We start from the raw sequence: 17,612 nt of genomic DNA on the forward strand, positions 1-17,612 counted from the left end.
TTAATTTGTAAGCAACAGCTCTGCAACAGATTTTTAAGTGTTATTTCATCTTAAATTCCCATTAAAAGAAAGCCTCAGAAATACCTATTCTGTCCTCAGCTTTCATCTAAGTATTGTCAGTTTGAAGGGTGACTTTGAAATAGTTAATTAAACAGGAACAAAAGTAGCACAGAAAAACTACTAAGCTTTTCTTCCAGAATTATGTAATATTTCTAATTGCACAACACTCACAAGCTATAATTGACCTGTACACTGCCACAAAACTTCAGTGAACATCTCTGTTCGACAAAAGCATATACAAACAAAAATCATGAGCTCAACGACACCAACTATATCTGAACTCACATATGCACCACCTTACACAATCCCATATGAACAATAACTTCTCTTTCTACAGTGATGGCTTCTGTATATTAAGAACCTGAACTAAATAAAATCATCTAGTATGCACACCCTTTCTGCAGCAAATTACAAAGATGAAAAAAAAAATTGCTTTTAGCAACATGAAGCACCTTATTGATACCAAATGGGTTTTAGATACAAACAATTCAAGAACAGTATTTATTGATGCTCAGTGCAATCAGTACAGCTATTCTATAGCACATTTCAAGAAAACAGAAGCACAACTAACAGTGGCAATAGTCATTGTTCCCCATGGACTTCTCCAAGAAATTCCCTTATAACTGCTCATTCTTATAAAGCAACTAATTCTATTTACATTTTATTTTGCAAAAGTAAACAAATTCAGTAACAGACTTTAAGGTTCAGCAATAAAGAAAACTGTCAGAGGTTAGTAGTATTAGCAGTGCTCACACAACACAATTCTGAATCCTTCTTTAGGTCATCTTCGCTTCAAAACTCCCTTTCAAGGAAGGGGGGCCTCTTGGTTATGGAACTCCTCGAGTGCAGGTACAGCATGGAATACAATCCATATGTTGCCTTCAAATCAACTAAGCACTTACTGCTTTAGTTTTCTTTCAAGTGGAGATAGAACCATTCTTAAACCTTACAGGCATATTATAATACAGGCAAATTGCAGAATGCAGGAAGCAAGTAAAAATCCTTAGTCTTAAAATCTTTGTCCATAAACATACAGTTTTATGAGTCTGAGATCAGTTTTTTTGAGTTTTGGGCGGGGGGGGCTGTTTTTTTGTTGGTTTTTGTTGTTCGTTTCTTTGTTATTTAATACTCTAAACGAGAACACTACCACACAGACTCACCCTCATTGGATGAATATCAGCATACGGAGGCTTTCCTTCAGCCATTTCTATCGACGTGATACCAAGGGACCAGATGTCTGCCACACAGTTGTAGCCAATCTCTTGTATTACTTCAGGAGCCATCCAAAATGGAGTTCCTATAACAGTATTACGTTTTGCCATTGTATCCTGTAATTATATTATTTATGCAATTAAAATAAATATGCTTATTTTCAGATTCTTTTGATGTTAATTCTATATTTAAAAGTTAAATTAGTCACCCAAAGGTCAAATGGGAGTGGCTTCCAATTAAGACCAAACAGATTCAGCCCATTAGCCTACAGAGGCCAAAGAAGTGACAATGACTATAAACCTCAAATGACAGTTTGAAGTGGGATCATCAGGCACTTGAACACAGGGCTATAGAAATAAGCAACTAAAAATTAAATAGCCTCGCAACACATTAAATACTCATCGTGACAAAGGATGTTAGCTCTCACACAACTACTACTCACTCCTCAGACACAAAATTCAAGGCAAAATAAAAAGATAAATAAGCAAAATAACATCATTAGGAGAATCACAGCATTTTTAAATGACCTTTCCACGGGTACTTACTGTTAGCTGGCCAGCCACACCAAAATCAGCTAATTTTGCATGTCCCTCGGTGTTAAGAAGGATGTTTCCAGCCTTTATATCTCTATGTATTTTCCTCATAAAGTGCAAGTACTCAAGTCCTTTAAGAGTAGATTTCAGAATAGTTGCAATTTCATCTTCTGTTAGCTGCATGAAAACATAAAACCATTTTTGGGTATAAACACAGTCTATATATTTGAACTATTTCAAACATGTTCATGATCATTATAACTAATACAGACAACGTACTTTAGCACAGGAGTATGCCCAGCAGCATTTACTATTCAGAACCTTGATCTATTAAGTTGATCCATGCAGCCTGATTCTTACATATCTAGAGTCCAATTAGAGCAAGTGAGCTACAAGACCAAAGAAAGGGCTGATTGATGCAGATCAAAATAAAATGCAATATTCTCTTGCCTGTCAATAAAAAGTTACTATGCTTTAGATGCTGGCATCATTCATAAAGACTGTTGCACAGTTTCCACAATATAAAATTAATGCATTTATAGCTAAGATCATATATATTAATTGCCAAGTTATGCACTATCTCTGTTCAAACAAAGGTGATGGTGGTCACCACTGTACGAGATGGTGCATACCAGGTTACTTCCCTGAAAAAAGATACAGTCCTTTCTCTACTACAGAGGGGTAGAGTTATTCCTCAAACATCCATGCCCTTTACACAGTTGCCCAACAAACTAGCACAATCCTACATTTAGAAAGAGATTAAAAGGAATCTCATGTTTTCTTTATCTCTTAAATCCTACATACAAAATGTATGTCTACAATCAGTAGTATCAAGCTTTTGTCCAGCAGCTATTCCTAACTGCACTACTATAAGTTGCTTACTGCCAGTAATTTGTAAATTAGAGAGGATGAATTAAGAGCTTCTTTGCAAGAAAAAAAAAAACCATACAAAACAAAAAGCAAGGGATAAAGGTGTACAGAAAACAGCCAAATAAGTATTTATCTTAAAGCTTGTGAAAAAGATATTCATCAGGGGTAGCTTACTACTTATTATCTGTAGAGAGATAATATAGCATGCAGAAATATCAACACCCAAACAGTTCCCAACTAGTTCACTGATTTTCACTCAGTTTAGTGAGCCACTCCTTTTCAGGCTGGTTGCCTTCATTTTATATGGAATGTAAACAAATGCTGATTTTTTAAAATAGGTATTTCTCACTCTGTGCTTCATACTGACACAAAGCTGTAGAACTGCACCTGTACAGTAATGCCCCAATGAGCTTCCCAAAACCTTACTCAGCCCTGAAAAGAGACAACTAAAATGTCAGGGCACTATTATGCTACAAAGTGCCAATAACTTCTCACTTGTTCCTTCAACTACAGATCGTCACAGAAATGATTGAGAATAGATACCAACCAGATGCTATGGACTTTTCCATACACCATTGTTCTTTTATTGTCGCTAGCTGATACAGAGAACGAACATTGACTGAACTGTGGGGTTCTTATTTAAATAACCTGCATCATTTGACACTTTCCAGATGACATCCTCACAGGAAAATACAGATAGAATATATAGCTCTTCAATTTCAGCCACTAATACTGGACTTTTTTAAATGTCTACCAACAACGTTAGTTGTTAGTTATCTATACAAAGGTTTATTGTTAGTTCTTAGTATGATGTGTAGATACCACCTGGGCACACTGCTGGCTCATGTTCAGTCGCTGTCAACCAACACCCCCAGGTCCCTCTCCTCCAGGCAGCTTTCTAGACAGACTTCTCCTAGTCTGTAGCACTGCATAGGGTTGTTGTGCCCCAAGCGAAGAACCCGGCATTTGGCCTTGTTAAACCTCATGCCATTGGTCCCAGCCCAGAGGTCCAGCCTGTTCAGATCCCTTTGCAGAGCCTCCCTACCCTCCAGCAGATCCACACTTCCACCCAGCTTAGTGTCGTCCTCAAACTTGCTAAGGGTGCACTCGATGCCTTCATCCAGGTCATTGATAAAGACACTGAACAGGGCTGGACCCAGCACTGAGCCCTGGGGAACCCCACTTGTCACTGGCCTCCAGCTGGAGTTAACGCCATTTCCCACCACTCTCTGGGCCCGGCCATCCAACCAGTTTTCCACCCAGGAGAGTGTGCGCCTGTCCAGGCCAGAGGCTGACAGTTTCTGAAGCAGAACACTGTGAGAAACTGTGTCAAAGGCTTTACTGAAGTCCAAGAAGATACATCCACAGTTTTTCCCTCGTCCAGTAGGCAATGACCTTAACAATATGCTTTAACTTTTGGTCAGCCCTGAAGTGGTCAGGCAGTTGGACTAGATGTTTGTTATAGGTCTCTTCCAACTGAAATATTTTATTTTTCCGCTCTACAATAAGCATAGCAGTTAACCCCATTTGGATTTTACGACACATGCTCTCATTCTAATCCTGTATTAAACAACATAATCCTAAAGACAGATTACCAAAACAACTTCACACATTCAAGATATGAAACAATGTAGAGTTCTTCTTTGCATCATATAGAGACTAGTTGGCAAATAAACTAATGTAAGCCTGATGCAATTTGAGAAAACAGATGAGGCAGATAAGATTTTTTGAGCCTACCAATTGCTGGAAGCAACAAGTGACCAAAGCATACAACAATAGATCCAAAGTTCCTCCAGTTATTCATCTACTCACAAAATCTTACAAAACCACAAATAAACTCTCAAAACCTAAATCCAAATACTTCCTAATTATGTCTCCCCTCCAAATCACAGGCTCTCCTCATAAGGATAGTTAAAAGTCACTACATAGGGAGTGCAGTGCCCGTGCCCTTGCAAGTGACTTTCAATTTACAAAGGAAACAGCTAAGTACAGAATCAGCCCAGAGCACACCTTGTCAAAGCACACAACTTGCCATCTGCTAATATCCATTATTCTGTAGTTTTAACAGGAGTTTGATATTGACATACAAGTAATGCCATTGATACCTAGCACACAGTGCAATTAAAAGAAACAAAATTATTAAGTATTTTAAAACTAGGACTATGTTACAGCCAGTGTTGCTATCCTGGTATGGATGTATGGTTCTTATATCATACTGTTCCTGATCAAGCCACATGAGTATTATGTTTTGTGTTAAAACAGTTGATTTATTTTATTCTGAGCTTTTCACCATACAGCACCATTCTTCCATCAGCATAGCGCACTCTATACCTTGCATCTTAGTATATTTTAACAGTCATTATCTTTCTACTTTGTTTCTGATTTCCAGTTCTGTCAAGATCCTCATTTAAAATCCTGTGGAACATTTATCTGTTTGGTATATTTGGCTGGTTCTAATTCTGTATGCTATGTCTCTTTGATGGGTTGGCATTACCCTCTAAATACGAGTCACACATGAAGCAGGTTCAAATGATGGGAACGGTTGGACTCGATGATCCGGTGGGTCTCTTCCAACCTGGTTATTCTGTGATTCTGTGAAATCCTTCATCATCAAAACCACATTCAAGTTACATATTAAAATACATGTGAATGATAAAGGTGAACAACTCTCCAGCTTGTATGAAAACATTAACCATGGAACCAAAACTGAAATTTGGAGCAAAGCAGACTGCAGCAAAGTCAGGTGTTCCACAAGTATCAGAAGACCAGCTAATTCATATATTTACATTTAACTGGCTATAGATGCCATGCACAAGAGAGACTGAAAGGTTCGTTTGCACAGCCTATCACACAGTCTAATCCATGCAGCTGTTGGGACAACTCATCTATAGGTTCTCTGCTCACAGACAATCACTCTCCTTTCTGAGGGCCCCTCTGAAGAGGTCTAGGTCAGCTGAACTGCTTTAATTGCCTAAGTCCACTCCCAGCTGCTCTTTTTACACTAAAGTGAAACATACCCATTAAGGCTAATGCTTCCCGGAAGTATCAGATCACTGCATCTAAACAGTCTGATTAGGTCAAGTACACTGGCTAAATCCACTCTCATGGCAATAAAGGCATCATGTTACAATCATTCTTCTACCAGAACCTATGAAGCTCATCACCATCTTACAATCCGTTCTCTCAAAGAGGCTGAGATGCAGGAAGGATGAACAAATAAGCACACAGGAAGAAATTACAGTTATACCCTTTCTCCTTCTAATATTTTAACTATGACTTATGAATTAAGGCAGAAAGCTTTAGCAAGAAGAAGAACTGCAGAACAGATGCAGCTCTAGCCGGAAGTCAGCCTTGGAGTCTGGTTCCTACTGTCTGCTAAAAACTTCAGTGAGACTACACTCTCCTGAAATCACTTTCTTTGAGCTTCACTTTCAGACAAACTACCTTTCAGACTTCCTTCTTTCTTAAGCAGATCTGCATGCTCTATGTGAAGACAGTGCTCTCCAAATAAAGTCACAGCCTGTGTCTTGAGTGAGGAACCAAATCATGATGTTTGAATTACTTACGATGACAAGGTTTGCTCTAAGACTTCCAGTAATTGTCTCAAACTATTGGAGATTACTTTCTTCCTTCTACATTATAACAAGGGGACACCTCAGCATTACAGAATCACAGAATCACAGAATAACCAGGTTGGAAGAGACCCACCGGATCACCGAGTCCAACCGTTCCTACCAAAATTACTGCATTGCAGTAATGGACAGAGTAAGAACTCATTGCCATAGGACAATTGTTTTACTCAAGTATAACAACTTAAGCATAGGAACACACGAAGAAAGTGAGGCAGCAAATGTCATTCTTCTTACTGACTCCAAGTCATACTGCATGTAAAATCACTTTGAAAAAAAATATGAAATAAACATAGCAATAACCATTCACGGCAAAAGTGATGACCAATGTTGGTGTTTTTTCAGATTTTTGGGTTTGGATACATAATACCAGCCTCATAGTTTTTGTAGTTTATTGAACATGATATGCAGACTTCATCTTTTCCTCTCCCCAAATTAGCATTTTTATATCAGATAATTCAAGACAGTGCTAACAAATCAGAGTCTTCCATCTGTAGTCTAAAAATTAATATAGCCAGGCAGCAACACAAAATTATCTAAAGTATATCTGGTGGCTTGTAGGAAGACTATTTCAAGAAATCTCAGGAACAACCCATGGTCACTAGCTGAGTATTAGCTAACACTAATAAGCACACATAAGGAGATCAAGAACTGATTTGAATATAGAAGTCAGACTCTTCAGTCCTTATTCTTCACCACCACCTTCCAGCTTGCTATAAGACATCTATGAAGTATTTAACTGGCTAACCAGATGTCGAGCAGAACCTTGGAAGTGTTGCAGAAGAGTACAGAGCCTCTTCAGTACTACACTAAGTACCGAGAAAACAGATTTTAAAGATGACTCAGTAGCACAATGTGCATGTGTTGTATCTACGCACCAATTTAGTTAGTTTGGTTCTTCAAAGTCGTCTTCTGACAAAGCAAAGTACTACCCACAGGTCATTTAAACAAAATGCAACCACTTGCCTTTCAAAAAGCAAGCACTTATTTGGGTTGTCATTACTTAAAATAACTTTATCATCACATAAAACATATTTGCTAAGAGATGGCTTGGCTCAAACCATGCACCTGTTCACCCCTCCCATGTTGGCACTGACAGCGTCACCAAGGGAGACTTGGAGTAATCTGAATTAAGTGAACAAAGGTGTGGTGGTAGTTTTGATCCTGTCAGACAAGGGGAAGGTCTCAAAAGCTCAGCAGAAGCAGATGCATCTTCAGCTCACCACCCTCCAGCAAGCCTGCTAACAGCAGCAAGGCATTAGTGTTTTTATGAACACAGCATCCTCAGAGGAATGAAGACTACTGGGGAGAAACAGGAACTACCTGACAAAGGAGATTAAGAGTGGTTTTGCCAACTGGCTTGCTAACCTAGCAAAAAGAGCTCTGAACTAGGTTCACCAGGGAACAGAAACTCAAGCCTTTAGGCAAGATGGGGAATAGAGAATGGGGAAGCACATATCAGATGAGGTTCTATGGGAGGTTTTCTCACTCTCTTTGAGAGAAAGCAGGGCAGACAGGTACATATGAAACCCTGTGCATAAAAGTAGACAGCCTGTGATGCAAACAGAAAGAACTGTGAGCCTGTGCACAGCTGAAGAGCTATGATGTCACTGGAATTAGAGACACAACGGGATAGCTCGCACAACTAGCATGCTGCAAGAGATGAACGCAGGCTCCTCACAAGCCACAAGTAGGAATGATAGGCAGGGTCGGGCTCTACACATACCCATCTCTACTATGAAACGCGTAAACTTGTTGAGAGTTTATAGGTCAAAATCAGAAGTGAAGCCCAACAGGTGGGTGCCATCGAGGCATCTGCTACAAATCACCCCATCAAAAAGGTGAAGAAGATGAAGTCATCCCTAGCATTGAAAGAAGCCTCCAATCAAAGGCCAGTGACCAAGAGTCAGGGTTGTGGTGGTCTAGTGTGTCAACCACCTCCATACCTGTTGGGAAGGCAACACGGCAGAGACAGACTTGGCAGCAACCGTGAGATGCTGGAATTTTAAGTTATGAAGGAAAGTAACAAAAGCAAGTAGCAGAACCAGATTTCCGGACAGCAAACCCCAGCTGATTCAAGGAACTAGTAGGTGGGATCCCAGGGAATGCTGCCCTAAAGGGCAATGGAACCTTGAAGAGCTGGTTGAACATCAAGGGCAACCTTCTCCAAGTATGAAAACAGTCCTTGCTGACAAGCAAGATAATGAGCAAGCACAGCAGGAGGCCATCCTGAATGAACTAGGAATTCTTGACTGTGCTAAAGTGCAAAAAACCAAAGCATATAAGAAACATGAACAGATTACTAAAGTCAAATAAAGCAGCTTTGCCCGGAAACTAAGGAGTGGAATTAGGAGGGCCAAGGCTAGGGTGGATTTAAAACAGAGAATACAGAGAATAACAGGAACAGCTTGTATTGGTCTATATGTAGAAAGAAAAAAAAAAGAAAAAAAAAAAGGAAAAAAAAGAACACAGGAAAAGTGTTGGCCTGCTGTTAAATTTGGTGGTCAATCTATTGACAAATGATGAAGAATCTCCTAAGCATCTTCTTTTCATCACTCTTCAGTATGGTTTCTCTGACCCTCAGTTGTCTCTCTTAGGAACAGAAGTGGAGGGAGTTAGGATTTACTCTAATAAATAGGACAAATACTAGCCCATGCAGGGAACGGATGAGATGCATCCAAAGGTGCCGAGGAGCTGCTTAGGGCCAGCTTAAGGCTGTTTATCAGCTTTTTAAAGTTACAACAATCAGGGGATGTCTCTTCTGACGCCATCCTCAAAAAGAGCAAGAAAAATGATTTGATGAATTACAGGCTGGCCAACTTATCAGTCCCTTGGGTATTATGAAGGAAATTTCACAGAAGCTAATTTCTAGACACACAAAGGGTAAAAAGGTTATTGCAAACATACAACACAAGTTTAACAGAAGGAAGTCATGGCAAATTAACTTGGCCACTTTCCTGTGAGGATGAAAAGAATGCTAAGGATGTAATTTAGTTTGACTTTACAAGGGTCATTGGCTAAAAAGATACTACTAGAGACTGTCAGTCTGAGGAATCATGGAGAAGATGTGGAAGAACTGACCGGACTGCTGGGCTGAATGGTGGTTCAAAATGTAACCAACAGCCAGCTACAAGTGGTTTTCTTTAGAGGCTGATGGTAGGGTGACTACTCCAACATTAGCATCAACAACCTGGACAGTGAGCTAGAACACACCCCCATCATGTTTGTGGCAGACAGCCATCAAGGGAGAACCCATCAACACACTAGAATGCCAAGCTGCCACTCAGACAGACTCAACAAGCCGGAGTAATTGGGTTGATAACAAGCCTGATGTTCAACAAAGGCCAAGTCCCATACCAAGGACAGAAGACCCCATGCCATGAATATTACAGGCTGAGGACCCACAGGGCAGCTAACATTGCTGTAGGAACAATTCTGGGGTGGCCCTAGTGGACAAGCTAAACGTGAGTCCACAATAGACTCTCACAGCAGGGAAGGCTCACCATGTGTTGGTCTTCATTAGGAAAACAGTGAGCAAGTCAGGTCAAGTGAATATTACACTTTATTTAGCACTTGTAAAGCCAAATCTGGAATGCTGTGCCCAGTTCAAGTTGCTATGAAACCTCCAACATTTTATGCGCCTACCTTGGTTAATCTAGGCAGGAAACTACCAAAAACATCCAGGAAGCTAATTCTCCTTAGAAATTACCTGCAAATGGTCATAGCAAAATCTGACTAATTAATAACAGAATTTATTTTAATGGAAAGATGTAGGCCAGATAAAGTTCAGGGAAAGATAATTTTGCCTTCAGGGAAACACTTAATACCTTGCAGATAAACACCAAACCTCAGATTAGATACTATTTTAACAGCATATACAGTGATTCGTCACTGAGTGAGTGCAACCCACTCAGAGAGTCCTGCAGGAAAGGGGAAGAGAGGACAATTTGCGTTTCACGCTGCACACGTACCAGAGGACACCGCATAGCCAATCTTAGCTCTGAAACTTCCCAACTACTGAAAGTTTTTTAGCAGCTTATTTGCATGTAACACATACATAGTTATTTTGTTATTTTGGAAATAGATTGATAACAGTAGTTCTAACTTGCTCTTGTTAATCATCTTCATGATGATTAACCAACACACAACATGCACTTTACTTCTGGCTCACAAACAACAAATCCTTCTTTTCCCCAAAATGAAAACTAATTTTCTCCTATGAGCTAATTTCCAAGCTGATAGATATAGTTTTACTGCAAAGTTGCAAGAAAGGGGTACCATTTTGAGATTCAGACACCACTAACCATTTTTGAAGGAACTTACGATGCTACTCTAAAAGAACTAAGAAAAATATAATTCCTAAGAACTGAGATAATGCCACCCAGCGTTCATGTAACAGTTAATCATTTGTTGCCGTAATAACAATCATTTTTCAGACAAGCACTGAATAATCTCTGTGCTGCACTGCAGAAGCCACTACAGACTCCCTTCGTTCATATGGCTAGACACAGAAGAAGGCAACCAGGACATTTGGTATCAACTTCCCTCTTATTCCTCAGTCTGGCTGTATAGAAAAGTACTTGGAGAGCCTTGTCTTAAAGATCAGTCTTCAAATTTTAACACAGAAGACAGCCCATTGATACAATTCATCTCCCAGAAGGCTTACCAATTGAACATGGCCAGCAGCATACCCAGGATGGATTTGTCTGTGGCCATAACTTCTGGTCACCGAGATCAGTTATAGAACTTAGCCAGTAAAAAAGGAATTTCAGTCCTTGTGTATGGACTGTGGCTACTGATTAATCCATGTGGACTCAACTGAGGAAGTTATACTGTGACAGATGCTACTTAAAGTGTACTAGGCCTTAGATAACCAATTCACATCTGCAAATCACACATGCAGCAAAGGTCCACAGATTAAAACTATTTTAACTGTTAAATCGCTAAGACACATGATCACTTACAACTGCAGAATAACATTCTTAAGAGCAAAGTGCCTTTAGCCCAGAGAGGTAACAAAGGCCTGCCCTGAGCTCCCATGGTTACACACGGACAAAGAGAAATCAAGAAGACATTCAAACACAGCATCTAGAGATACAGATACACCATTCACTTGAACTACTGGAGCTTAAATACATGAAAAAAAGTAGTTAATAAAACATGGCAGAAAATCAATAAAAATGCATGAGGCAAGGCACATGTAACTGATAAATAATTTGGTATATAAAGGAAGTCACAGTTCAGATAAAAGATGCAGGACCTCTGGACCCAACAGCACCACCTGTGCAGTAGTTCACTGCTACACTTGTCACTCACAATACTGTCCCAAATAAGGTTTTTGTCTCATAAACCCACCACATAATCACTATGTGGCATGCTACAGCCAACTGAATATGGTCCCCAAAAGAGACAGGATTATAATGCCTCAGTTAATTATGATCAGTGGATGAGCAAGTGCACCCTAAATTACAAGTAGGGAGGCAGCTGGTGTGTCAGTAGCCCCCAATATGCTAACTGTGGCCAGCAGGACTTAAAAGTATTGCTTCATATTGTAATTATCTCCATTGCAAGCCGCCACTGAAAAAAGTCAGCCTCATCCCTTCTTTTCCTTCCCTTTCCCCATCACTCATTCCTAATGTTAGTCTTGTGACAGATCAAGCCACCACGCTGCCGCAGTAAGTCCTGAGTTAGCTTACAAGAAGGTGCAGAAGACAGACTAGAGAGGAAAAAGTTCCCCCAGATCACCAGGCTTGTCTGAGATCATCTTGCAGCTACACAATCACTGCATCTGAGGCACAGAAAAGGTAGGAACACATCAGCCAGGTCAGAGGGTAACAGCAGAAGTGACCTTTTCAGCAGCAACCCACAGTTAGACTGTAAAAGACATACATACCTCCCAAATCAGACTCCAACAAAAGCAGAGAAAACTAGATACACAGGTTTATTGCCTTGCACTGATGAACACCACACCTCAGATGAGCTAATACGCATCATTAGCTTGCTCCACCACTGCTGATCTGCCTGACACTAAAAAACTCAGAGGCAGAATTCCAGGGGTCATTATAACTTCCAAGTAGTGGCTTGGTCCTCTTGGATAAGAACCTGCTCTTATCAAGCTGACAACCTCTCAAGCCAACAACTCACCAAAAGTTTCCTTAACTTTGAATTCTGCTTCCCTCATTTTTGGTCCATTAGAGCACAGCCCAGTGTTGTTCACTTCTAGACAAACAACAAAACTTTTGAAGAAGTAGGGGAAACAGATACAGAAAAAGAAAATCAATAAATTCTTACTTTTAGAGATATGTAACAAGGGCAAATGCATAGTAATGTTTCCTCTCCAAATATGAGGAGACATCCAACTTTTTCTGACTTCTTTTAATATGACGACCCTAACAACTACTGTATTAAAGTAAGGGTTCTTATTTAAACTCTCTCTTCCTCAGTTTCTCTTCCTAACATACAGAGAAGCAGGAAATAAACTTTTCCTTGGCCCAACCACAGTATTTGACAACTTAGTGAAATTACAGAACACATAACCTTTTGTGTCTAGGCCTGTTCAATAAATGTTCTGAGAAATAGAATCAACTCCCTCCTCACTCCCAAGTGAAGACACTTCTGTTTTATCTTGTGAAAAATGCAGTGAAATCACCTCCTGTTTCCACTAAAAAAAAGCCTAAGGTCACCAACAGAACACTGTAGTACTTTAAGCTGTAACACAGTCAGAAGCTTTCCACGAGCTTTGTTACACAAAACACAAGAGAATTCAAACAAGTCCAAAGCTTCTGCCTAAATATTCCAAAACATGCAAGATGCAGGGCACAGCAAGTGAGAGATGGAGGAGTTTGCTTTGCTTTTTTTGTTACATGCACCAGAATAACCCCTATACTAAGCCAGAAAAGAAGTTCTACCTAGCATGGTAACCTGTCTTCATCAGTGGCCTACAGCGGATACCCAGGGAAGAACATAAGCACACATCACGTAAAAATCAGTAGTTGCCTGCTTCTCCTTCCCAGAGATCTGAAGGACATGGATTACCTGCTTCTGCCATTAAATTTTTGTGTTCAGCCACAGCCATTTTTTCCTGCTTTCATTCAAATGCCTTTTGAAAATAAAACTCCTAGTATCTGTAAGAGCTTCTATAACTATACAGTGGACCTCATAATCATATGTAATGAAAAACATTTTGCTTTGGAGCTACTAACACAAGTGATCCTTTGTTTTCTAACAAATAGCACGTAACTACATCTTACTTTCTTTGTGTTACTCCTGGTTTTCAAAACCTTCCACCATATCTTCTCAACAAAGAAGTATCCTAATCCATTTAGTATCTCATACTAGAGAATTATTTTTCACTTTTGATCATCCTTGTCACCATTCTCCAAGTTTCACAGTTCTGTTATGTCCCTGGTACTACTACAGTCCTTGGCAACTTCTATACTTGTTCAATTTTGCCTAAATATTACATACAGATTCATGAGCACTTCAGCTTAAAGACTTTGTCTTCTCCACCAAGGCAAATATATCTCCTCACATTTACTGATGCTTATTTTCTCAGTCAGACACTCAGTACTACAAAACCTATCAAGTCTTTACGTTCCTAGCAGTAAAAACAGAGAATCTCACTCATCAGTATTTCTTCCCTCTTTCCCAAACAGGACAGTACAGACCCCTGTAGGATTCCCAAATAACTATTTACTCACAATCTCTTTTTTTTAATCTTTAAACCATTTAACCATCTATGACAGAACTCCCCATTTATTCTGCTACAGGCGTATTTCTTGAAGACCCTCTGGTGTGGAAGTGTGTTCATAAACCTTTCAGTAGGAAGCATATCTACACCAACCTTACACTAGTCAGCATTATTTACATGCCAAACAACTCCTTTATAGGACTCTACTAGCCATGCGCTGCATGACTGCCTTTACGAAAGGTATGTTAACTTTACCCTCATTACATGTAACTTTGTGTTTGTTGATTATTCTGTTTCTTAGAATAGAATTTATGGTATTTAGTCATATCAATTTAACTGCAAACAGCACCTGAAGAGTTAGTTTCTCCGATCATTGGTAGGCATTTGCTCTGAGAACCAAACATCATCTTGCCTCAAATCTCCAGTATCCTCACATATCCTAAGACAGACATATGACAAACTAGATTGCCTGATTTATTTAAGATAAATACACACACATACACTAGAAACAAGGCACAGATACGCCCTTTGGCATCACCCAAGACCTTGTCTCAAAACTTGTCTTTTATTCTGTCTTCTGTCTTAGTTCACAGTTTAATTTTAATAAGTGTTATACATTTAAAAAAAAAAACCCAAAACAACTCACCGTTTTATTACGAAGTCTAATTATGTCTGAAACAGAGCCAGCTCCACAATATTCCATAACAATCCATAGATCGGTGTTCTTAAAATAGCTCCCATAGTACTTGACAACATAGGGACTAGATGGGGAAAAAAAAGTTAGATAAATAGATGAATTCAGGGAAAAAAAAATCATTATCACAAGCAAGTTAAAAATTAGTTTGACACACGTTAACACAGCTAAACAGCAAATGTAATCAAACGCATTTTAGAATTGTAATTAACTTCACCAATACCTTGTTAGAATGAGGTGTGATTGCTTAATAAAATTATAAAGACACTACTATATATATATATGTCACAAACTTGAAAAGACTGTTTTGTTTTCTTCTCTCATGAACAAAGAAAACTCACCCATGTTTCCCTGGTTTTGCAAGCATGAACTTATTTCAAATACAGACCTAGACTTCCATATTAAACAGAATCTAGGGTTGGTCTGAACAAGACTCCTGGATTTGCAAATGCATTTTCCTACTTGAGCGTCTCGTGTGAAGAGACAGTACACTGTCATCAACAGAACATATTACTTTGCTACTCATCGGTTTGTCACTTGACAAAATGCTTCCTGTGAAGCACTTGCAAAAGAAAGGCAGAAGCAGATGTGGTAAACATAACAAGGATTCTTCCTTCAGAAAAGTGATTAACCAGTGTATTTATGGGAACAGAAGGCTGGAGGGTATTTTGCAGGAACTTTAGCAGAGGAGGTTACAGTTACATTGCCATCCATCTCCCACAGATTCTGGAAGTAAGATACCGAGATCTCAGATAGTGGGTTCTCATCAGAACACTTGTATAGTGGGGTGGAATCAAACACTTTTGTTTTGAAGCGAAGAACTGTATTTTAGGATCAGCACGTTTGGCAGCAACATGCTTTGTTAGAAAACTGATATAAGAAAAAGAGAGGACCTAAGGTTGCCTCCTGCAATGTGGTGCTATCTTTATAAAAAGACAGTTCAAAACTATTGGCAAACTGCTTCATTAAAGACAAACTGTTAGTACTATAGGAACTTGCCTTTACAGAAGGGAAGGCAGGTCAATTCCCTACTAACTAGTCTAAATGTCTACCAAACAAGTACAACATACCGATCTCACCCCTTATAAATTCCTGAAGTGAGGAAGCTCACTATTACTTCTGAAGAAAGCCCACTGATTGTCATTACAAGCTCTTGCCGGATTTTACTATGCTGGTATTCGTAACAAAATTATGTATTACTAAAATCAGGACAAGATAATCTTTTCAAAACATCGAGTGCTGTGCAGTCTCAAAAGACTGTTCACATTTACTTAAAGCTTTGTCCCAGTTAACTACATGGGACTACATTTTTCCAAATCAACTGCTTGTCTTAGAATCCACATATTTCACCTTAGAAGAGCTTCAGCACATACACCGTAGCTAGTTCCAGAAACAGGCATGGAGAAGACAGAACTTCAACAGTGACACAACACAAAAGCACAAAGAGAAAGGAGAAATTACAGCCCATTTGCTATAATACAATTCATCCCATTAATGGCTAAAGCAATCAATATTTTAAATGAAGTTTCTCCTAAATAGGGCGCAAAGCTTCCTTGTTTGCAATTCGAAATTCAAACAATAGGTTCTTGTACCATTGGATCAGACATGAACACTCATCCTAGCAAATCTGACTTAGCCAAAACCTTAAAATATTATCCAAAAAAAATATACAAAGAAATAAATCCATAGAAAAGATGAATGGAAAGCAATTTCTGCATCCTTGCTGACACCTGATGTTAAGGCTTCCATTCCTACAACACCAGCAATCACAAGATATTTCATTTGTGAACTAGTGTAAGCTAACAGTCCTTCAAAACTATAAGAAGATTTCTCACTTTTTAAAAGGCATGTTCCTGCATGAAAGACGCAGACAATAGAATACTCTTTCAGAAGTTCTTTGTTGATCTTCTGAAACAGGCAACTTAGAATTCACAAAGCCCAAGATATTTACAAGAAATATTAGCCTTCAGGCTTGCCAGCAGAAAGTGAAGTAAGCCTGGAGAACTCTAAGCAGAAAGGTACTTAATGTTTCAACAGTTTCCGGTTTTGTACTCACTTCAATCCATGCTAAGGAGAGGAGGAGGTCCACAAAGTGGTTCCTTTAAGTAAATTGTCGAACAGACTACTTTAATTTTCCACATAAAAAAAGTTTGCAGCTGCCTGTATTTCAACTATATTTTGAAGTATAAATACATTTTCACTTAGTCTTAGGAAAGGAGCAAAACTGCCATACCCACCTATCACATTGTTGCATTATAGAGATTTCTTTAATTATTTCTTGGAGATCTGACTCAACGGGGACTTGTTTAATTGCTACAACTTGTCCAGACTCCTTGTGTATTGCTTTAAACACGCTACCATAAGACCTAAAAAAAAAAAAAAAAAAAAGGGTTGGTTTCAAAAAGTCACAGAAGCCATATGTTCATGCACAAGTTTGAGAGCTTTTCCAGGCTGCAAAACATTCAGTTCTATTGGGACCTCAAGAAAGCCATGTCTCTCAAGAATGAATCTTTGTCAAGATGCAGATGTAGTATATCTAACTCCAGTACAGGCATAAGCTCTTTGCTGGCTTAATAGACAGCGGGCATCAAAAATGCACAAACATATTTGGAGAAGCATGGAAGTCTACCAACACATGCATTTGTTTTATTATTAAAGTTTGTACGGAGAAGCATTCCTTAGGACATTTACATTCTCTCTGTAACTCTATATTCCAACACATGCTTTATATACCATTTCCCTCTGATCCTATCCCCTCATAAATAGCTGCACTTACCCTTCACCAAGTTTCTCCAGAACATCAAAGACTTCTTCAGGCTGCTTAGTTAAACTATCTTCACTTAGCTTTTTCAGTTTGCTAAAAGAAAGAGAGAAGTTATTTGTTTGAGTTCTGTCTTTCCCCTCCTAAACAAACTGTTCTACAC

The 17,612-nt window shown here is 39.1% G+C and overlaps 1 protein-coding gene across 1 annotated transcript in view; it reads right to left on the reverse strand.

The window, feature by feature from the left end:
- The window catches only part of STK3 (serine/threonine kinase 3), a 123,064-nt gene that overhangs the window by 98,868 nt on the left and 6,584 nt on the right, over positions 1–17,612 (reverse strand). Inside the window, exons 2-6 of the mRNA XM_069854419.1 lie at positions 17,465–17,545; positions 16,926–17,054; positions 14,641–14,755; positions 1,818–1,982; positions 1,221–1,388 (exon numbers count right to left, since the gene is read on the reverse strand). Coding sequence (XP_069710520.1) covers positions 1,221–1,388; positions 1,818–1,982; positions 14,641–14,755; positions 16,926–17,054; positions 17,465–17,545 — 658 coding nt within the window. The remainder of the gene's footprint in view (positions 1–1,220; positions 1,389–1,817; positions 1,983–14,640; positions 14,756–16,925; positions 17,055–17,464; positions 17,546–17,612) is intronic.

Source organism: Phaenicophaeus curvirostris, chromosome 3 (genome assembly GCF_032191515.1).
Source record: "Phaenicophaeus curvirostris isolate KB17595 chromosome 3, BPBGC_Pcur_1.0, whole genome shotgun sequence".
Taxonomy (NCBI): Eukaryota; Metazoa; Chordata; class Aves; order Cuculiformes; family Cuculidae; genus Phaenicophaeus; species Phaenicophaeus curvirostris.